We start from the raw sequence: 23809 nt of genomic DNA on the forward strand, positions 1-23809 counted from the left end.
AAATTTCGGAAAAATATATATGGAACTCATACATATATAAGGGGAAATTTTTTTCTCAGTGTATGACCAAATTTCGGAAAAATATATATGGAACTCATACATATATAAGGGGAAATTTTTTTCTCAGTGTATGACCAAATTTCGGAAAAATATATATGGAACTCATACATATATAAGGGGAAATTTTTTTCTCAGTGTATGACCAAATTTCGGAAAAATATATATGGAACTCATAAATATATAAGGGGAAATTTTTTTCTCAGTGTATGACCAAATTTCGGAAAATCGGTTCATACATATATATGGGAGCTATATCAATATATATTTATATAAGTTATGCTGGTGATGGTAGGTAATTAAAAGTGTCATTCGCTATCAAGACACCTACGTGGGAGGATCTACCAAAATTAAAATCATTCGACATTCTGTTTTCTTCTGTTTAACCATGATGGTAAGTAGTAAAATTAACTAGATGCAGTTGGACGCGTTCAACAGAATCAAGGACGAGACGGACCAGTTCCTCCAGCAACAATCATACAAATTGAATAAACATCAAACAGACAATTTAGCAAAGTTGCTGGAAGAGCTGGGAAGAGGAGATGGTGGTGCGGTTGTCGGTGGAGACTACAACGCTGCGACTCCAATGGATATTGATGTTGAGAATCTAGTTTACAGTGATTTTGTGCTGGTGCCGTTGAAATAACGTCCGGGGTCTCTTTACGCTCGTAAATGTAACGTTGATAAGGTGAACATTTAACGTAAGAATAAGATTAGAAGAAAAATGACAGAGTTATAAGCATATTTTTTTTTGAAAATTTGTCCTTTTTTAAATATATTTTGATCAACTTAACTTTTCACAGATCCATATTTGTTCTATATAATCGTATATTTTCAGCTCGAAAAATGATTTTTCTAATTAGAAAAAGGACAAAGAAAAAATAGAAATATATAAGGATAACTCAAAAACTATTCCATTAAAAACTGTTAACCTCTATTTTTGAATTCACTAGATGAATGTACATAAAAAGAAACCTCTAATCAACTGTAAATTTAAATGAAAAATAGTGTTATTACAAATTGTTGTTTTTTACTTCTTTTCGTTACAGATTGTTATGTTTTGTCCGCGTGTATAAGGCCAAAGAAGAAATATAAACGAACATAAATACTGTGCAACAATACAGCTCAACTTCCAATACTTCGATGGAATTTAATTAATTTCACACATTTAATAAATGTAGAAATTATTGTATTAAATGACTTACGGGTTTCATTTCAACATATCGTTAAAAAGGACAAATTTTGTTGCTGGGACTACAAACATTTGTAATTATTATAGCAGTAAAAATGTTAGCTATTTCAACTAACGCAGTTTGCTATTTCATCAGCGATGTTTGTCAAAAACATTTAGTAAACAAATTTGCTAATTCAGCAGCATTTGTTTGCTATTTTAGCTGTAATAAATGTTTGCTGTTTCAACTAACGAATGTTTGCTGAAACAACTACATGCTACTGCTGTCCCTTTTTCAGCAAACAAATTCTGCTGTTTTAGCAAACATTTTTGCTATTATGAGTAACAAAATTTTTTGGGTGTACTAGATGAAAAGTTACATATATAAGGGGAAATTTTTTTCTCAGTGTATGACCAAATTTCGGAAAAATATATATGGAACTCATACATATATAAGGGGAAATTTTTTTCTCAGTGTATGACCAAATTTCGGAAAAATATATATGGAACTCATACATATATAAGGGGAAATTTTTTTCTCAGTGTATGACCAAATTTCGGAAAAATATATATGGAACTCATACATATATAAGGGGAAATTTTTTTCTCAGTGTATGACCAAATTTCGGAAAAATATATATGGAACTCATACATATATAAGGGGAAATTTTTTTCTCAGTGTATGACCAAATTTCGGAAAAATATATATGGAACTCATAAATATATAAGGGGAAATTTTTTTCTCAGTGTATGACCAAATTTCGGAAAATCGGTTCATACATATATATGGGAGCTATATCAATATATATTTATATAAGTTATGCTGGTGATGATGAACCTGAGAAATCTCAAGCTCCTGAGAATTCTCAGGAGCCTGAGATTTCTCAGGTTCCTGAGGTTTCTCAGGAGCTTGAGATTTCTCAGGTTGCTGAGGTTTCTCAGGAGCTTGAGATTTCTCAGGTTCCTGAGGTTTCTCAGGAGCTTGAGATTTCTCAGGTTCCTGAGGTTTCTCAGGAGCTTGAGATTTCCCAGGTTCCTGAGAATTCTCAGGAGCTTGAGATTTCTCAGGTTCCTGAGAGTTCTCAAGATCCTCAAAATGCCGCGCTCATTGCCAAATCATGCAAGTTTTTTTATTTATTAATTATTTACAATAATTTATTATATTTATCATATATGTATTAACATTTTATTACATTTCATTTATATTTATTTATATTTATTTATTCACTTTATTTATTAATCTAATTTATTTTTTTATTTACAGTGTCTATCCGGAATTACCCCTTGTGGCTCCGAGCCATAAATTTATTGGAAAAGGAGCCCGCTGTATCGGATAAGACATCTATGAAATTTGGTATTAAGTTTCAGGTGGCTAAGGCGTACCGGAGAGTGGAGGAACAGATTGAAGAAGAGTTCACCTTGCCGTCGGGGACAGTGCATTTGTCGAACCCGCTTAGCAATCTGCGAAGAAGTGCCCAAAATGCATTTAAAAAGGACGGAATAAATTCGAAAAATCCTTATGTCCTGGCCTTCAAATTGGTAAGTATATTAGTTTATTTTATTTTAATATATATTATTTTTAAATTATTTTTAATTTTCCTTTTTTTGCACTTAACTGACGACCAAGGTGGGCCTTCTTAATCTGAAGCAGCGTTGTAGTCTCGGCCGCCCTCAGCAACATCATCCCTCTATCGCAGTAGTTAATTTTTTATTTAATTGTTTTTTATTTTTTTTTAATTGTTTTTTATTTAATTGTTCTTTGTTTTTATTTAATTGTTTTGTTTTTTTTTAATTTTGTTTCTCAATAACTTTACTTTTTTATTTAATTTAATTTATTATTTATAGTTTTGTTATTATTTATTTTCTTTCTATTAGTTTTTAATTTATGTAATTGTTTTAATTGAATTAATTAATTTTATAAATAAATAATTATTAAATATAATATGTTCAAATGAAATTATTGTTTTTTATTTTGAAAGGCATGTATGTTAAATCTATTATTTTTAAGTTAATAATATTTTAAATTTACTTACAATTTAAAATGTGGAAATATGTACACTTAATATCTGAAAACGATATATATGGATCTATTTGGACTTGGACCAAATTTTTCAAAAAATCGTACCACTTTTCTAAATTAAATTATTTTATTAATTTTAAAAGTTAAAATTTGTCTACAATTTTTCGTCATCCTGAAATCATACTATGTCACTATGTCATCATTCTTGCAATTTTTTCCTTCAAACTACAAAACGGTTATAATGCATATTGCAATGTAACAGTGATACAATCGGAATGACGAAAAACGAGAGGAACAATTAAAAGAGGAAGAGGAAAAGAGGAAAGAGAAACAAAACCATTTACATTTACCCATATTGAACGATGATGACCCACATTTGTGAAGATTCACCATGATTCCTGGTTGTATCTGTTTATCTGTTTCTGTAGTAGTAAAGGTAACATGGAAATGGTTGGGAAAAACGAAAACATCCAACTTTGATAGAAAAAGGAATGAATCTTTCTACATCAGTGTTTTGTTTTTTACAAGTTTTCAATGTGGGTATTTTGACCATTATTGCCTAAATCTGATAAACATGTATATGGAAGCTATATCGAAATCTGAACCGATTAACCGATTTCAATCACTAATAACAATGTTAATTCGACTATTTCATTTCACGTAAATTGGGAGCTATATCAAAATCTGAACCGATTTAAAAAATTTGTTAAGAAGAAAAATCTCGGGACTCACGAAAATTCTGATCAATTAGTAGAGAGTTATATTCTAAATCTGAAAGTTTAAAAAAAACTTCGTAGATAAAAAAAGTAGTGCACCAATCAATGTGAAATAAATTGTTTTATACCTTAAATTAAAGCGATCCCATCTACAAAATAGAAATAAAGTTTACTCGGGTTTATTTTGGTTTAAGGTAAAAAATAACAAAAACAAAAAAGCGTTTTTTTCGCATAGCAAAATAAAAATTTGTACACCAAAAATAAATGAAATTTTTATACCCTGCTCCACACTGTGGAACAGGGTATTATAAATTAGTGCATATGTTTGCAACACCAAGAAGGAGACGAGATAGACACATGGTGTCTTTGGCAAAAATGCTCAGGGTGGGCTCTTGAGTCGATATAGCGATGTCCGTCTGTCCGTGAACACATTTTTGTAATCAAAGTCTAGGTCGCAGTTTTAGTCCAATCGACTTCAAATTTGGCACAAGTATGTGTTTTGGCTCAGAATAGATCCCTATTGATTTTGGAAGAAATCGGTTCAGATATAGATATAGCTCCCATATATATATTTCGCCCGATATGGACTTATATGGCCCCAGAAGCCAGAGTTTTATCCTAATTTGCTTAAAATTTTGCACAAGAAGAACAATTAGTACTATAGTCAAGTGTGCCAAATTTTATTGGAATCGGTTCAGATTTAGATATAGCTCCCATATATATCTTTCGCCCGATATGGACTAATATTGTCCTAAAAGCTAGAGTTTTGACCCAATGTGGTTGAAATTTTGCACAGGGAGTAGATTTAGCATTCTAGCTATGCGTGCCAAATTTGGTTGAAATCGGTTCAGATTTAGATATAGCTCCAATATATAGCTTTCGGCCGATTTACACTCATATGACCACATAGGCCAATTTTTTGCTCCGATTTAGTTGAAATTTTGCACATGGAGTAGAATTAGCATTGTAGCTATGCCTGCCAAATTTGGTTGAAATCGGTTAAGATTTAGATATAGCTCCCATATATATGTTTTTCTGATTTCGACAAAAATGGTCAAAATACCAACATTTTCCTTGTAAAATCGCCACTGCTTAGTCGAAAAGTTGTAAAACTGACTCTAATTTTCCTAAACTTCTAACACATATATATATCGAGCGATAAATCATAAATAAAATTTTGCGAAGTTTCCTTAAAATTGCTTCAGATTTAAATGTTTCCCATATTGTTTTACTAACATTGTGTTCCACCCTAGTGCATTAGCCGACTTAAATTTTGAGTCTATAGATTTTGTAGAAGTCTATCAAATTCTGTCCAAATCGAGTGATATTTAAATGTATGTATTTGGGACAAACCTTTATATATAGCACCCAACACATTTGACGGATGTGATATGGTATCGAAAATTTAGATCTACAAAGTGGTGCAGGGTATAATATAGTCGGCCCCGCCCGACTTTAGACTTTCCTTACTTGTTTTTTAATTGAAAAAGTTTTCAGATTCAATTAAGTTGTTAATTGGAAATATTTTGGTGAAATATTTTTCTGTGTATATAACGATTGTTTGTTACAGTTTTTAATAAGCCACATAACGCCGAAAAACATTTTAATTTATTTTATCTATTTTAGGTTCCAAAGAATATCAGTATGTGCACTGTTCTGGAAATATGTTTGTACTTATACGGTAATTGACAAAGTAAATCAATGAATATTGACAACAATAGATTATTATTATCATTTTTTACAGCTGTTCCAAAAATGCCAATTACCAAATTGATTCACCAAGCCGACAAGAAGCGAATGTTACGAGATGCGTTTATGGTCATACTAACAATACAAACGTCCCAAAGAAAGTAAGTAATAGATGAAGTCCCTGCCAGCATTTCAAAGTTCCATTTCATCCTCATCGCTACCACAGACTCGTATGTGACACTGCAACAATCGCCAACTGTGATAGTATTTTGCCATCACTATTCGCATGAAAGTATTTTGCCATCACTATTGTTACAAGAGCCATTTTATATTTCGTGAAACGCCAAGCACAACTAGCTTCTTATAATTTATTTAAATAAAAACGATAATGAAGTGCCGAAAACATAGTTATTTCGCTTAAAATTGTGAAAGGTATATTGGTGAACAATTTTTGAGTTTCCAAATGGAATAAAGTGATAGGTAAGGTAAGGTAAGGTTAGGTGGCAGCCCGATGTATCAGGCACACTTAGACTATTCAGTCCATTGTGATACCACATTGGTGAACTTCTCTCTTATCACTGAGTGCTGCCCGATTCCATGTTAAGCTCAATGACAAGGGACCTCCTTTTTATAGCCGAGTCCGAACGGCGTTCCACATTGCTGTGAAACCACTTAGAGAAGCTTTGAAACCCTCAGAAATGTCACCAGCATTACTGAGGTGGGATAATCCACCGTTGAAAAACTTTTTGGTGTTCGGTCGAAGCAGGAATCGAACCCACGACCTTGTGTATGCAAGGCGGGCATGCTAACCATTGCACCACGGTGGCTCCCGTGATAGTTTTTCAAATATTTTTCCAGACAGGCTGCCTCCATTGGGAATAAAAGCACTGGCTGATAGACGCTACAACATGTAACTTGCAACTTGAAACTCAACTTCAATCCTTTATTAGTGCATAAAAATATGTTAAATGTGTTGTGATAGTCGTATAAATGTTATATTTATGAGAATTTATAAATGTTTAATAAAATAATAATCATCTAAACAATCGTGTTTTACTTGACCACAATGATTCTTTTACAACTATCTTAAAATGCACTTTCTCTGATTGTTTGAAGGGGCTCTTATTGGCGTCTTTCTAAATGTATCCAGAAGGGCACCTAATAATTGCACTCATGCGATGCTTTTTTGTAGTAACTTGGCGTGGTACAACTTCTCAATAATGACGGCGCTTTTCCGAGGAGTTTTGGATATCGTATACGACAGTTTTCGACGTAGTGGGGATTCTCAAAAGCGCCCTCAAATTCAAAAAATGTTGGCAGGGGTGTAGGGAAATTTTTTTCTCAGTGTATGACCAAATTTCGGAAAAATATATATGGAACTCATACATATATAAGGGGAAATTTTTTTCTCAGTGTATGACCAAATTTCGGAAAAATATATATGGAACTCATACATATATAAGGGAAATTTTTTTCTCAGTGTATGACCAAATTTCGGAAAAATATATATGGAACTCATACATATATAAGGGGAAATTTTTTTCTCAGTGTATGACCAAATTTCGGAAAAATATATATGGAACTCATACATATATAAGGGGACATTTTTTTCTCAGTGTATGACCAAATTTCGGAAAATCGGTTCATACATATATATGGGAGCTATATCAATATATATTTATATAAGTTATGCTGGTGATGGTAGGTAATTAAAAGTGTCATTCGCTATCAAGACAACTACGTGGGAGGATCTACCAAAATTAAAATCATTCGATATTCTGTTTTCTTCTGTTTAACCATGATGGTAAGTAGTATCAATTATTATTATTACACCATTTAAGTATATTAATATATTTTTAAATATATTTTTTTCAGTCTCAAGAAGTACTTAAAAAGGTTTTAAAAATTAACTAGATGCAGTTGGACGCGTTCAACAGAATCAAGGACGAGACGGCCCAGTTCCTCCAGTAACAATCATACAAATTGAATAAACTTCAAACAGACAATTTAGCAAAGTTGCTGGAAGAGCTGGGAAGAGGAGATGGTGGTGCGGTTGTCGGTGGAGACTACAACGCTGCGACTCCAATGGACATTGATGTTGAGAATCTTGGAGATTCTCAGGAACCTGAGAATTCTCAGGAGCTTGAGATTTCTCAGGTTCCTGAGGTTTCTCAGGAGCTTGAGATTTCTCAGGTTCCTGAGGTTTCTCAGGAGCTTGAGATTTCTCAGGTTCCTGAGGTTTCTCAGGAGCTTGAGATTTCTCAGGTTCCTGAGGTTTCTCAGGAGCTTGAGATTTCTCAGGTTCCTGAGGTTTCTCAGGAGCTTGAGATTTCTCAGGTTCCTGAGAATTCTAAGGAGCTTGAGATTTCTCAGGTTCCTGAGAAATCTCAGGAACATGAGAAACCTCAGGAACCTGAGGTTTATCAGGTTCCTGAGAGTTCTCAAGATCCTCAAAATGCCGCGCTCATTGCCAAATCATGCAAGTTTTTTTATTTATTAATTATTTACAATAATTTATTATATTTATCATATATGTATTAACATTTTATTACATTTCATTTATATTTATTTATATTTATTTATTCACTTTATTTGTTAATCTAATTTATTTTTTTATTTACAGTGTCTATCCGGAATTACCCCTTGTGGCTCCGAGCCATAAATTTATTGGAAAAGGAGCCCGCTGTATCGGATAAGACATCTATGAAATTTGGTATTAAGTTTCAGGTGGCTAAGGCGTACCGGAGAGTGGAGGAACAGATTGAAGAAGAGTTCACCTTGCCGTCGGGGACAGTGCATTTGTCGAACACGCTTAGCCATCTGCGAAGAAGTGCCCAAAATGCATTTAAAAAGGACGGAATAAATTCGAAAAATCCTTATGTCCTGGCCTTCAAATTGGTAAGTATATTAGTTTATTTTATTTTAATATATATTATTTTTAAATTATTTTTAATTTTCCTTTTTTAGCACTTAACTGACGACCAAGGTGGGCCTTCTTAATCTGAAGCAGCGTTGTAGTCTCGGCCGCCCTCAGCAACATCATCCCTCTATCGCAGTAGTTAATTTTTTATTTAATTGTTTTTTATTTTTTTTTTAATTGTTTTTTATTTAATTGTTCTTTGTTTTTATTTAATTGTTTTTTTTTTTTTTTAATTTTGTTTCTCAATAACTTTACTTTTTTATTTAATTTAATTTATTATTTGTAGTTTTGTTATTATTTTTTTTTTTTGCTATTAGTTTTTAATTTATGTAATTGTTTTAATTGAATTAATTAATTTTATAAATAAATAATTATTAAATATAATATGTTCAAATTAAATTATTGTTTTTTATTTTGAAAGGCATGTATGTTAAATCTATTATTTTTAAGTTAATAATATTTTAAATTTACTTACAATTTAAAATGTGGAAATATGTACACTTAATATCTGAAAACGATATATATGGATCTATTTGGACTTGGACCAAATTTTTCAAAAAATCGTTCCACTTTTCTAAATTAAATTATTTTATTAATTTTAAAAGTTAAAATTTGTCTACAATTTTTCGTCATCCTGAAATCATACTATGTCACTATGTCATCATTCTTGCAATTTGTTCCTTCAAACTACAAAACGGTTATAATGCATATTGCAATGTAACAGTGATACAATCGGAATGACGAAAAACGAGAGGAACAATTAAAAGAGGAAGAGGAAAAGAGGAAAGAGGAACAAAACCATTTACATTTACCCATATTGAACGATGATGACCCACATTTGTGAAGATTCACCATGATTCCTGGTTGTATCTGTTTATCTGTTTCTGTAGTAGTAAAGGTAACATGGAAATGGTTGGGAAAAACGAAAACATCCAACTTTGATAGAAAAAGGAATGAATCTTTCTACATCAGTGTTTTGTTTTTTACAAGTTTTCAATGTGGGTATTTTGACCATTATTGCCTACTAAATCGGATAAACATGTATATGGAAGCTATATCGAAATCTGAACCGATTAACCGATTTCAATCACTAATAACAATGTTAATTCGACTATTTCATTTCACGTAAAATGGGAGCTATATCAAAATCTGAACCGATTTAAAAAATTTGTTAAGAAGAAAAATCTCGGGACTCACGAAAATTCTGATCAATTAGTAGAGAGTTATATTCTAAATCTGAAAGTTTAAAAAAACTTCGTCGATAAAAAAAAGTAGTGCACCAATCAATGTGAAATAAATTGTTTTATACCTTAAATTAAAGCGATCCCATCTACAAAATAGAAATAAAGTTTACTCGGGTTTATTTTGGTTTAAGGTAAAAAATAACAAAAACAAAAAAGCGTTTTTTTCGCATAGCAAAATAAAAATTTGTACACCAAAAATAAATGAAATTTTTATACCCTGCTCCACACTGTGGAACAGTGTTAGTGCATATGTTTGCAACACCCAGAAGGAGACGAGATAGACACATGGTGTCTTTGGCAAAAATGCTCAGGGTGGGCTCTTGAGTCGATATAGCGATGTCCGTCTGTCCGTGAACACATTTTTGTAATCAAAGTCTAGGTCGCAGTTTTAGTCCAATCGACTTCAAATTTGGCACAAGTATGTGTTTTGGCTCAGAATAGATGCCTATTGATTTTGGAAGAAATCGGTGCAGATTTAGATATAGCTCCCATATATATATTTCGCCCGATATGGACTTATATGGCCCCAGAAGCCAGAGTTTTATACTAATTTGCTTAAAATTTTGCACAAGAAGAACAATTAGTACTATAGTCAAGTGTGGCAAATTTTATTGGAATCGGTTCAGATTTAGATATAGCTCCCATATATATCTTTCGCCCGATATGGACTAATATGGTCCTAAAAGCTAGACTTTTGACCCAATGTGGTTGAAATTTTGCACAGGGAGTAGATTTAGCATTCTAACTATGCGTGCCAAATTTGGTTGAAATCGGTTCAGATTTAGATATAGCTCCAATATATAGCTTTCGGCCGATTTACACTCATATGACCACATAGGCCAATTTTTTGCTCCGATTTAGTTGAAATTTTGCACATGGAGTAGAATTAGCATTGTAGCTATGTCTGGCAAATTTGGTTGAAATCGGTTAAGATTTAGATATAGCTCCCATATATATGTCTTTCTGATTTCGACAAAAATGGTCAAAATACCAACATTTTCCTTGTAAAATCGCCACTGCTTAGTCGAAAAGTTGTAAAACTGACTCTAATTTTCCTAAACTTCTAACACATATATATCGAGCGATAAATCATAAATAAAATTTTGCGAAGTTTCCTCAAAATTGCTTCAGATTTAAATGTTTCCCATATTGTTTTACTAACATTGTGTTCCACCCTAGTGCATTAGCCGACTTAAATTTTGAGTCTATAGATTTTGTAGAAGTCTATCAAATTCTGTCCAAATCGAGTGATATTTAAATTTATGTATTTGGGACAAACCTTTATATATAGCACCCAACACATTTGACGGATGTGATATGGTATCGAAAATTTAGATCTACAAAGTGGTGCAGGGTATAATATAGTCGACCCCGCCCGACTTTAGACTTTCCTTACTGGTTTTTAAAATGTATTATCACAAAAATCGTAAATAAATAAATTGCACTTTTAGCGGCTAAAGGTGGGTATTAAGTTCGAGTTTAGCCTCTAAAATAGTCATTAAAATAGTCATTGCGTGCTTTACTATTGGAAAGCACTATATGGGGTTCACAGTGCAAAACATTTTGTGAAAAGCATAAATTTTGAAAATAATTTTTCCACAAAGTTTGAAAATGCTTTTTCAATGATACATAAAATGATATGCACGGGTTAATTTGGTAATTCTTAAATTGTAATTTTTATTTTTTAACATACCTTTTTCACTTCCTCAATGTGATGCACATCATAGTAAGGCATTTAATATTCATCATATATCATGTCAATATTACAGTGTCGAGCAATCTCCCATAAAATTAAGCCAAAAGCGTAAACATAGGTCGTGCTCTCATCCAGAATTTCAGGTGCCACATAGCGTTTAGTACCTACTCAATGTGCCTCACTACTAAACCCAAATCAGCAATGGCACAAGTTAAATTGGATTTAACCAATATATTTTTCGATTTCAGTATGCGATGTAATCAAAAAGTGAACCATTCTCATGGTAATCTGTGACTAGCCATAATTGTGTCCAAGTCCCATTATCTAAAACAAACAATAGTCAAGTATATATTTTGACCCAATAATTTTAGAATGAAGCTTACCAACAATGTCAGCTGCTATGAAACCTAAAATATTTTCATGACGCAACGTACCAGCCTGATATATTTCTGCTTCACGAAACTATGAGCATTCCTCTCGACTAGAAACAATTTTTAGAGCCACATTTTCACCACGCCAATGACCGCGCCAAACTTCACCAAAGCGACCCTTTCCAATAACATGGCACAATTGGATCGTATACAGAATCCTCAGGAGCAAATGGTCCTCAGGAGCAAATGGATCTTCTTCAATCTTATTTATTTTTTATAAAAATATTAATGTTGCTGGCCTTTACACCGTTTTTGCAAAGCGTCTCTAATAACAAGTTATATCTGGCGTGTTGGGAGGGGGAACCACCACGCAGTCAAACTTCGTCAGCATCGTCGTGTACAGCCTCCGGGATCGCGCTTTGGCCGTCGTATTTTGTTTATCATCGCGATTTCGAGTCACTACCTTCTTGTAAGTCGATAGTCCGGCTCGTTTTTTGGCTCGATGCACGGTTGTAGACGATACACCCAGCTTATTTGCGGCATCTCGGAGAGAGAGGTTAGGGTTTCGCTTGAAACTACAGGCAACTCTCTTTGTCGTCCAGCGGCTTCCGGTTTTCGATTTCCCCCCGATCCAGACTTCCTGGCTGTCGACAAACGTTCCCCAAACACTTTAATTACATTTGTAACGGTTGATTTGGCAACTTTTTGCGATTTTGCCAGCTTTGCGTGCGAGTAGCTCGGATTTTCGCGATGCGCGAGCAAAATTTTGATACGCTGCTCTTTTTGCTTGGACGGCATTTTGACAACTGAAGGGTGAATTCCAAAATCAAAATAGGAACAACATTATACACACACACACCTTCTATGTGTTATATATCGTTCGCAGAGTTGCCAAGGTAACATACGAGCCTAATTTTCATTAATATACCCCCTTTTGACGACCGAATTTTAGTCAAACATACTAAGTTCACGTGAAAATAAAATGAAACGAATAAATACAACTGTTCTTGCGAAAATATATTATACCTGCATGCTCCACAGTAGAATTCAATAAATTTTAATTAGTTACAACCAATGAAATTATCTTTATCTTGGTCAAGCAAGTTCCTGCATTCCAATTTTTGGACGTTCATTATTTCGTGCCGAAATTCTAATGAAATAGTGTCATGCTCTTTGGTGCGTCCAACAGTTTCTGGAAAATTTTGTTCTACACTCGGCGTTTCCCAGATACATGTGGTATACCAAATTGTAGGTATTGATGCCCTCTATCAATATCCGTTGTCACTTTTGTGTACGAAGTCCATTCCTGGCCTCAGCGCTGGAAATACTGTCCTGACCACCAGTGTGTCCAACAGTTTCTGGAAAATTTTGTTCTACACTCGGCGTTTCCCAGATACATGTAGTATACCAAATTGTAGGTATTGATGTCCTCTACCAAGTTCCGTTGTCGTTTTTGTGTACGAAGGCCATTCCTGGCCTCAGCGCTGGAAATAGTGTCCTGACCACCAGTGCGTCCAACAGTTTCTGGAAAATTTTGTTCTACACTCGGCGTTTCCCAGATACATGTGGTATACCAAATTGTAGGTATTGATGTCCTCTACCAAGTTCCGTTGTCGTTTTTGTGTACGAAGTCCATTCCTGGCCTCAGCGCTGGAAATACTGTCCTGACCACCAGTGCGTCCAACAGTTTCTGGAAAATTTTGTTCTACACTCAGCATTTCCCAGATACATGTGGTATACCAAATTGTAGGTATTGATGTCCTCTACCAAGTTCCGTTGTCACTTTTGTGTACGAAGTCCATTCCTGGCCTCAGCGCTGGAAATACTGTCCTGACCACCAGTGCGTCCAACAGTTTCTGGAAAATTTTGTTCTACACTCGGCGTTTCCCAGATACATGTGGTATACCAAATTGTAGGTATTGATGTCCTCTACCAAGTTCCGTTGTCGTTTTTGTGTACGAAGTCCATTCCTGGCCTCAGCGCTGGAAATACTGTCCTGACCACCAGTGCGTCCAACAGTTTCTGGAAAATTTTGTTCTACACTCGGCGTTTCCCAGATACATGTGGTATCCACATTACTTTGGAAGTCATGGTTGCTCTACGACAACTTTTTATCCTAAATGCTGCAATTGCCAATGGCCTGTTGGTTAGAAAAATGTTCAATTTTTTTTATTAAAAATTAAAAAAAATTGTTTAACGTTCATTACCATATTTGGGACAATAAAAAAACTCCAACACTCATAGAAAAAAGTCTGCTAAAAACAGCAGTCTGCTGTTATATTTTTGTACTTCAGGGCCAAATGACCAACAATTTATAAAATTTTTAGGTTATAAATTTTTCCCCAAAGCATATTTAAGAACCAAAAGTAGTTGTTGGTATATTTTTGCACTGTAGTATACTAACAAGCTCCTAAATACGATCAGCAAACATTTTGTTTGCTGTTATGCTTCAATTCGATAAATATTCAGATTTTTGGTCAAATACTATAGATATTCATAAAATATTGTTTTAATTATGTTAGGATAGCTCCTAAGTTGACATTTTTATTTGTTTTAGCCAAAATAAAACATGCTTTAGTGTAATCGAGCTTAAAAAATAGCAGGAAATGTTTGCTATTTCAGCAAACAGTGACTGCTGTCCCTTTTTCAGCAGACTTTCTGCTGTTTCAGCAGACTTTTCTGCTGTCCCTACTAATAAATTTCTTTAGGTGAATATACATAACTATATAGCGGTGATTCCAACCCCAATCATCTAATCAACTATGATACAATGCATTTATAGTAACAACTACTGGCAATCAATAATGGTAATCAAGTTTTTATAAAGCAGTTTATTAGTCTATACGTAATTTTATAAAAAAATATTGTTTATTTATTTATTTTTTCATTTTATATCTAATAATATTACACATATACATTTTTATCGTTTGTGGTAAATACATATATATTTTTATAAATCAATACATTCCAAGCCATACAAAAAAAAACTACTCTAGGTATAGTTTAATCTTATATAGATGGGACTGAAATTAAGCTTGTTTGCAGTGCCAAATTTTCTAGCTGCCTCAATGAGCTATAATGAAATATTCAAAGTGTTGACTTAAATTTCGATATTTTAATTCTATTAGAGTTCTAATTTTGACCTTAGGTTTTATATTAGACGAACAGTTTTCTTTTTATTAAATATAATTATCTAAGAGAAATAAAGCACAATTTAGTTAATTATAAAACATACCAACACATAAAATATTTCATTCTATGAAAACAAGTAAAATGGAAGAGTGACACGTGAATTTTGTGGAATTTTTAGAAGTACAACTATAGTTCACAAATGCAAATAAAATCAGGTAAACTGGAATATATGTGGTTATCATAGGTTAAAAAAAAAAACAAAAGTTTATATATCGCCTCAGTTACAAGATATTTTAGATACTCTGGACAAATAAGATATTGATCAATTTAATTTTAGTTTATTTGTATGTATTGTTTCTTTTGCTATGGAATCACTAGGCAATTTTTTTTGTATCAAATTCTATAAAAATAAAAATCAAACATTACAAATAATTATGTATAAAACACTTTAAGTAACAGAAAAACTTAACTTATTTCCTAAATATTATTTATTTTTGGTATTCATTGCACGTTTGGTGACACGTCCGAAAAATATTCCCAGCATAAATACCATACCCACTGCTGTCATAAGAATCACAATGAAAAACTTTTTCGCTGGTGATGTAACAACCTGGTTAACCAGTTGTTCCATATTTTCTGGTGGCTGAACTAGTACCTGAAAAAGATATAGAGGATTTGGTAGTCGAGTTGTGTTTACAATTTTACGTAAAAATCTATTTCTATGGAAAATTTTTTCAAAATATTATTTCCATAGAAAAATTTTTCAACATTTTTTTTCTACAAAATATTTTATCAAACTTTTATTTTTATAGAAAATTTTGTCAAAATTTTATTTCTATAGAAAATTTTGTTGAAATTTTATTTCTATACAAAGTTTTGTTAAAATTTTATTTCTATAGAAAGTTTTTTGAAATTCTATAGAAAATTTTGTCAAAATTTTAGTCTTATAGAAAATTTTGTTAAAATTTTATTTCTATAGCATATTTTGTCAAAATTTTATTTTAAGTGGCTGAACTAAAGGGTGATACGGTCAAAATTGGTCAATATAAACTTGACGTATTTCTTTCAATTTTGCATTTAAAAAACCTGAACACCCCTCATTTTGAATGTGTATGTGTAGAATGTTGCTCCTATTTTGATTTTGGAATTCACTCTTCAGTTGTCAAAATGCCGTCCAAGCAAGAAGAGCAGCGTATCAAAATTTTGCTCGCGCATCGCGAAAATCCGAGCTACTCGCACGCAAAGCTGGCAAAATCGCTAAAAGTTGCCAAATCAACCGTTACAAATGTAATTAAAGTGTTTGGGGAACGTTTGTCGACAGCCAGGAAGTCTGGATCGGGGGGAAATCGAAAACCAGAAGCCACTGAGACGACAAAGAGAGTTGCCGGTAGTTTTAAGCGAAACCCTAACCTCTCTCTCCGAGATGCCGCAAATAAGCTGGGTGTATCGTCTACAACCGTGCATCGAGCCAAAAAAACGAGCCGGACTATCGACTTACAAGAAGGTAGTGACTCCAAATCGCGATGATAAACAAAATACGACGGCCAAAGCGCGATCCCGGAGGCTGTACACGACGATGCTGACGAAGTTTGACTGCGTGGTAATGGACGACGAAACCTATGTCAAAGCCGACTACAAGCAGCTTCCGGGACAGGAGTTTTATACGGCAAAAGGAAGGGGAAAGGTAGCAGATATTTTCAGGCACATAAAACTGTCAAAGTTCGCAAAGAAATATCTGATTTGGCAACCCATCTGTACCTGTGGCTTGAAAAGCAGCATTTTCATAGCTTCCGGGACTGTCAACCAAGAAATTTACGTGAAAGAGTGTTTGAATAAACGTCTGCTGCCTTTCCTGAAGAAGCACGGTTGTTCCGTACTGTTTTGGCCGAATTTGGCATCTTGCCATTACTGTAAAAAGGCCATGGAGTGGTACGCCGCCAACAACGTGCAGGTGGTTCCCAAGGACAAGAACCCAACACGCCAGAGCTCCGCCCAATTGAGAAATACTGGACTATTGTCAAGCGGAACCTAAAGAAGAACAAAAAAACTGCTAAGGACGAGCAGCAGTTCAAGGCAAACTGGCTTTCTGCGGCGAAGAAGGTGGACAAGGTGGCTGTACAAAATCTGATGGCAGGTGTCAAGCGTGAGGCCCGGCAATTCGGATTTGGAAAAGCGAAAGCCTAACTGAATATTTTTCCTGAATTTTGTACTAATTGAACTTGAAAAAGAAATTTAATTTGATTTTTTAAATAAACGATTTCACCGATTTACACGCGTTTTCCCTTGACCAAATTTTGACCGTATCACCTTTTAGTACCTGAAAGATATGTAGGATTTTGTAGTCGAGTTTACAATTTTACGTAAAAATCTATTTCTAAGGAAAATTTTGTCGAAATATTATTTCTATAGAAAAATTTCTCAAAATTTTATTTCTACAAAATATTTGATCAAACTTTTATTTTTATAGAAAACTTTGTCAAAATTTTATTTCTACAGAAAATTTTGTCAAAATTTTATTTTTATAGAAAATTTTGTCAAAATTTTATTTCTACAGAAAATTTTGTCAAAATTTTATTTTTATAGAAAATTTTGTCAAAATTTTATTTCTATAACAAGTTTTGTTAAAATTGTATTGCTATAGAAAATTTTGTCAACATTTTATTTCTATAGAAAATTTTGTCAAAATTTTATTTTTATAGAAAATTTTGTCAAAATTTTATTTCTATAGAAAATTTTGTCAAAATTTTATTTCTATAGAAAATTTTGTTAAATTTTGTCAAAATTTTATTTTTTATAGAAAATTTTGTCAAAATTTTATTTCTAAGATACTTACCGTATCCGCATTACGAAACATTTCAATACGTCTCTGTAATTTAAGGCGGCAATCCTCTTCCATTGCTTTAGAATGATCTTGTAAAATAGTTTGCAGACACTTTAGCTCTGAAAATATTGTTGCTTTTACAAAATATAGTTTTTTTTTTTTTAAGAACAGACAACATACTTCGACCATTTCCTTTCTTTACATTGGAACAGTATCGTAATAAGTCATCTGTACAGGCTTCTTCTAATATGGGATCTACATGTATGTCAGCTTTAGCTTCAGCTATTAACGTAGCCACTTCCAAGCGACAATCTCTGTTGACAATTTTTTCATTTAGGAATGCAGTCTTTAAACATTCTTCCACCATTCCATGCTCTTTTACGTAGTTTTCTGGATTACAAAGTACAGCAATTTCATGTTTGCAAAAAGTTTGCAGTAGAGGATTCAATTTATAATTCAGAGCCTGCTCTTGTAAAATTTTTACCATTTCCTGGGCACATTCTTCGTCTAGCAAAGATTTACGGAATTTATCCTTAAGACATTGTACAACCTAAATAATAATAAAAAAGGGGAAATAAAATAATTTTGACATTCTGGGTCTTCCTAGACACTAGACTATTAATGCATTAATAAAATGTGCAGTTAAAACGATCACCCCTATACTTTGAAATTAAGTTGAATTCAAATTTATCTCTAATATGTTTTGTTGATATCAAAAAAAAAAAAAAATAAATAAATAAATAGCATTCCTGGAGGCCACATAATTTCTCATATACTACTTAAAAAGCAACTCACCTTGCCATTTAGTTCTTCGTTAGGCTGGGCATTTGCAACAATAGCCGAGCAATAACGATCTATATTTTTTCCACAGTGTAATTGTAAAGTTGGATTGAAACGAAAATCTGTATTTTGTTCAATCATACGATTGACCACAACTAAATGACAACGGGGATCAAATGTGGGATCATCTTTATAGACTTTCAAACAATCGAGAAGGCGCATAGGATCCTCTTTGGAGCAATATTTATATGTCATTTCCTTGCAAGTATTAACCAACGTGTAATCAGTAGCACTGTCGCCTAATTCGGATTTCTTTACAAGAAATATGGCATGATGGCAATCGCTACCCAAACGAGGCGTATTCATGGTTAAACATTCTAAAGCCTACGGAACATATAGATTGAAATAGCATATAAACATTAATGAAGATCATTATCATTGATAATTAAATTGTATGTTAAAACTAAAAATGCTATAAATGAATTATGGTGAAGATGTTATATGACTTGCATTCTTGTTATTCACCTGCCCGGGCCCTTTTTTCTCTCCACAAAACTCTTCCAGTTCCTTTTTACAGGCTTTCGTTAATTTTGGATCTAGCTCCAATGTCTCCCTCTGTTGATATAATTGAGCTTTGACCTGCTGTCTGCATTCTTTTGGTATACGCGGTCTTTGACCACGAATAGTGTCGTTTCGCATTACTTCACTTAGACAGGCTACCACATCATTTTTCGTAGTGCTACCGGAACAAAAACGTACCACATATGGACGACAAGCTTCTTTAAATTTATATGTAAAATGGTAATTTTTCAATGATATGATTTGGAAATGTTCAATTGCTGCCCGACATTTTAAATCTTGTCTGAGATCAGCATCATTCTTGTGCGAAATAAGGCAATCCATCATGTCACCACGATCTTTTCCACCCTTTAGTATATGATCACAATGAGTTTTCATTGCATCTGTACATACTGACATTATGACTGGATTTAATTCGACATGGGCCGCTTCTTCCTCTGTATAAGCGGTAACTGCTTCCTGTAAAATAAAAAAAAATTAAAAAAAAATAATAATTAATTTTTTTTGCATATTTATTAATTCTGTAGTATTGCTGTACTTTATTTTAAAGTTATCAATGAATGGTCCAAGAGGGCTTTATTGATTAAATAAATGTTTGAATAATGGATATTTAGGGAAGAGATATTGGATAAAATATTTTTATTTTTTATAAAAGAAAATGTATCGGTATTGTTACCTTTACATTGGCGAAAAATCATATTGTAATATACACAGAGAAAATGATCACGAACATTTTCCCAATTAAAATTTTAATTGCGTTTTTAAAAATATTCAATTAAAAATTTAATTGGTTCAAGTTTTTTAATTGAAACAAATATCAATCACACACAGAAAAAATTTTCACCAACATATTTCCAGTTAACATTTTAATTTAATTTTCAAAAATATTCAATTTTAATTTTTGTGATTTCAATTAAAAAAATTGTTGAATCAATTAAATTTTTAATTATTTTTTTTTATAACTCAATTAAGACTTTAATTGGAAAAATTTTCGTGATTTTGTCTGTGTACTATCATTTCTGTGATTGAAGTCATTTCAATTAAAAATTAATTGGATCAGTTAATTTCGTGATCGCAGACAAAAATTATTTTTTATGTGTTCCAAATTTAGAAACTGATTTTTTTATTGCTTTCGACTTGTCGGTACACACAAATTTTGTTTTCTGATTCAATCATGAAATTAATTGATTCAATTAATTTTTTAATTGAAATATCTTCAATCATAAAAATGATAGTATCACTTAAAAATTAATTGAAAGTCTATTACAAAATTAATTGATCCAATTAGAAAATAAATTGATACTTTTAAATTTTGTGATTGATTTTTGTTTCAATTAAAAAATTTGTTGAATTAATTAATTTTTTTTATAACTCAATTAAGACTTTAATTGGAAAACTTTTCATGTACTATAATTTCTGTGGTTGAAGACATTTCAATTAAAAATTAATTTGATCAATTAATTTCGTGATTGAAGACAAAAATTATTTTTTTGTGTGTTCCAAATTTAGAAACTGATTTTTTAATGCTCTCGACTTGTCGGTACGCACAAACAATTTTTTTCTGATTCAATCACGAAATTAATTGATCCAATTAACTTTTTAATTGAAAGATCTTCAATCACAGAAATGATAGTACCAATTAAAAAATTAATTGATACATTAAGTTTTGTGAATTATTTTTGTTTCAATTAAAAAAATTGTTGAATCAATAAAATTTTTAATTGAATATGTTTTAAAACTCAATTAAGATTTTAATTAGAGAAAAATTTTTGAATTTTGTGTAGGTTACAAAGTTTGAAAAATTCAATTTTCGATTTTTTCGGTCATTAGAAAGTCCCATTGCGACTTTTGCGAACGTTGAAAACTCGACTTTTGATTCTGTGACTTTTTTGAATTTTGGATGAGTTATTCTAATTTCCTCTTTTCTCCAAAATCAATTTGTGTTACTATCAAAAGTCGATTAATAGAATTAGCGAAATAAAGAAATTCGTTTTTTTTTTTTAACAAAAATTCGATTAGTCTAACAATCAATTTTCCCCTTTTTGTATCTCTAAAGTGAACTCCAAAGTTTGAGTCCTCCGTCGACCTCTACTCCCCACTTACCCTACAAGATTTTTGCAATTTTTCCAAATTAACTTGCAGACAATCCATTTCTGCACCTTTCTGTGTATGATCAAAACAATAAAACGAAAGATCATCAATGCAGGCATCTTCCACTTCGGGAATTAAATCAACAGATACCGCTCTCTGACGCATAACTCTTTTGATTTCTTTGAAACAAGCCGGCCTAAGGGTATTCTGATCATCATCGCTGTAGGCCATTCTGTGAAGGCATGGCAAGATTAGAGGACCTCGTTCAGGATCCATTTGTACATTTGCTACATCGTCCCATTGTTTTTTAGCATGACAATATTTAATGGCATCATCACGACATTGCTTGTATAATTGTGGATCAAGTTTGAAATTTCTGGCGACAAAATATTGTATCAATAGAAGAGAATGTTCACAATCTGGTGTCATTGCTTGCGTCCCCAGTTGTTCCATTAAACAGGACATAACACGAGCATTTCCACCATCTGTATCGGTGCAAGCAACATCTACAACCGGTTTACAATTACGTCTTAGTACTGGATCTACACGCCAATCTTCTCCAACATCAGAGACTTTAATTAAATTTTCCAATGATCTTAGACACTGAGATGTAATGCGTCTGTCTTTTCTCCGTTTTCGAGCATGCTCCATAAGGCAGTGGATAATTTCACCTCCGGTTCCTTGACCCATGCCTATATTGGAGAGTTTATCGACATTACTGCAGAACTTGGGTATATCATCGGCACAATCATTCAAAATCTCTGGCGATAATTGACCATCAGACATAAGCATACGACGATGGTCGTCTATTTCATTGCGACATTCTGGTGAAATTTTCGTACCGTTCTTCTCTACAGTTTCAAGGCAAAGTAAGATTTGGGCCAAACGAACCTGTTTGTCTTCTGACACTCCACGACGGCAATGATTTTGTTTTATATCGTCCTTACAGGCCTTTGCTAGACCATGTGACACACGATAATCTTTTGCTATTTCACGATCTCTTTGTGATATCTGTTCGCCACATCGTGTTGTCATACTTGGATTAGATTTATTCTTTACCAGACACTTAAAACCTCCCGGAGTACCGGGTGATTCTTGAGGACACAAGTGTTTTAGGTCCTCCGCACAAACTTCGAAAAACCTCAGGTCTTCATGTTGTTGGTCTATGCGTTCAATTGCTGCTCTACAAGGCTGACCCAAGACATCAGCCCCCGTCTGTGAAAGACATTCGGCAGTTTCGAGTTGTGACAAAGGTTTGTGTTCGATATTCAAACGACCACATTCGAGCTGTTGCAATTCTGTCGCACAACTATTGAAGAATTCTCCCAAATTTTCATAGTCTGCGAAGAATACCGCGACAATCCTTTTAATATACGAACGACATTTATTTCCATGCTCCATATTTTGGGCGGCACGCTCCTTGATGCAGGACCACACGTCAACAGCATTTAGACACGAGTCCAACTTGTCTCTATCCTTTTGACATGGTTGCTTTTTCAACAGGTTGTCCTCAATCCACCGACCTTTTAGCATCTCTTTAGTCTCAAACCAAATGGCATGTTGGCATTTGTCGGACAAAGCTTCGATTTGACTAGAAGTAAAAGTGCCCACACATTCTAAGACCGAGAGATTATCGGTGGATTTTATGTGACTACATGGTGCCTTTAAATCCTCACATTCGTGATTATCAATAAGTGTGTGATCTCGTATAGCAGAGTTTTCTATGACAGCTCGACGTGTTTGTTTATGTAGACCCTCCCTTGTTGCAGTCGTCAAGCCGGCCAATAGAAGTGTAAATAGAACTCTTTTGAACATATTCTTGTAGTTCCTTTGTCCTCAGTACTAGCTAACACATTGGTAAAAAAATATTTTTCGTAAAAACTTTGATTCGATTTGAATTTATTTAAAACAAGCTCAACGAAAGCAATTTTTAGAATGCTGGCAGATATGTCAGAACTTGAGAACTGATTATGCATACGTAACGCCTCGTAACGCAAAATGTCAGCGTCAGCTGTTCTCATCATACGAGGGACCGTTCTATCAATCGTATCAATTGAAGGTAATTTAGCAGGGTTGGTAAAGTTGACACTTTTGTGATTTTTTTTGACACATTTCGACTGCCAAAAACATTTGGTACTTTTTCATCACAATTGCTCTTTATAGAGTTATAGAAATAAAATGTTGACAAAATTGTCTATAGAAATAAAATGTTGACAAAATTTTCTATAGAAATAAAATTCTGACAAAATTTTCTATAGAAATAAAATGTTGACAAAATTTTCTATAGAAATAAAATTCCGACAAAATTTTCTATAGAAATAAAATTTTGGCAAAATTTTCTTTAGAAATAAAATTCTGACAAAACACAAAATTTTCTATAGAAATAAATTTTTAAAAAAATATAGAAATAAAATTTTCAAAAAATTTTCTATGGAAATAAAATTTGGACAAAATTTTCTATAGAAATAAAATTTGGACAAAATTTTCTATGGAAATAAAATTTGGACAAAATTTTCTATGGA

General features: G+C 33.0%; 2 protein-coding genes across 3 annotated transcripts; both read right to left on the reverse strand.

Annotated features, from left to right (window-relative positions):
* Window positions 1-11516: 11516 nt before the first annotated feature.
* On the reverse strand, window positions 11517-12158 carry LOC142235314 (TGF-beta receptor type-1-like; the record flags this gene model as incomplete). The annotated part of the gene is made up of 2 exons (XM_075306569.1): window positions 11517-11768; window positions 11977-12158. Coding segments are annotated over 2 exons (273 nt in total), but the record flags the coding sequence as incomplete, so codon positions are not given.
* A 2572-nt stretch (window positions 12159-14730) lies between these two features.
* Window positions 14731-23383, reverse strand: Glg1 (Golgi apparatus protein 1). 2 transcript variants are annotated; one of them, XM_075303662.1, is made up of 6 exons: window positions 21300-23383; window positions 19128-19655; window positions 18633-19001; window positions 18018-18387; window positions 17850-17956; window positions 14731-15671 (listed from the first exon to the last, which is right to left on the reverse strand). In XM_075303662.1, the coding sequence occupies exons 1-6, from the start codon at window positions 23100-23102 to the stop codon at window positions 15501-15503; spliced, it is 3348 nt and encodes a 1115-aa protein (XP_075159777.1). In that variant the 5' UTR covers window positions 23103-23383; the 3' UTR covers window positions 14731-15500. The 2 variants fall into 2 exon arrangements, with proteins under 2 accessions (XP_075159777.1, XP_075159778.1); XM_075303663.1 differs by having other exon boundaries at window positions 19143-19655; window positions 21300-23378.
* Between the last annotated feature and the right edge of the window lie 426 nt (window positions 23384-23809).

The sequence above is a fragment of the Haematobia irritans genome, chromosome 4 (assembly GCF_050003625.1).
Source record: "Haematobia irritans isolate KBUSLIRL chromosome 4, ASM5000362v1, whole genome shotgun sequence".
NCBI classification, from domain to species: domain Eukaryota; kingdom Metazoa; phylum Arthropoda; class Insecta; order Diptera; family Muscidae; genus Haematobia; species Haematobia irritans.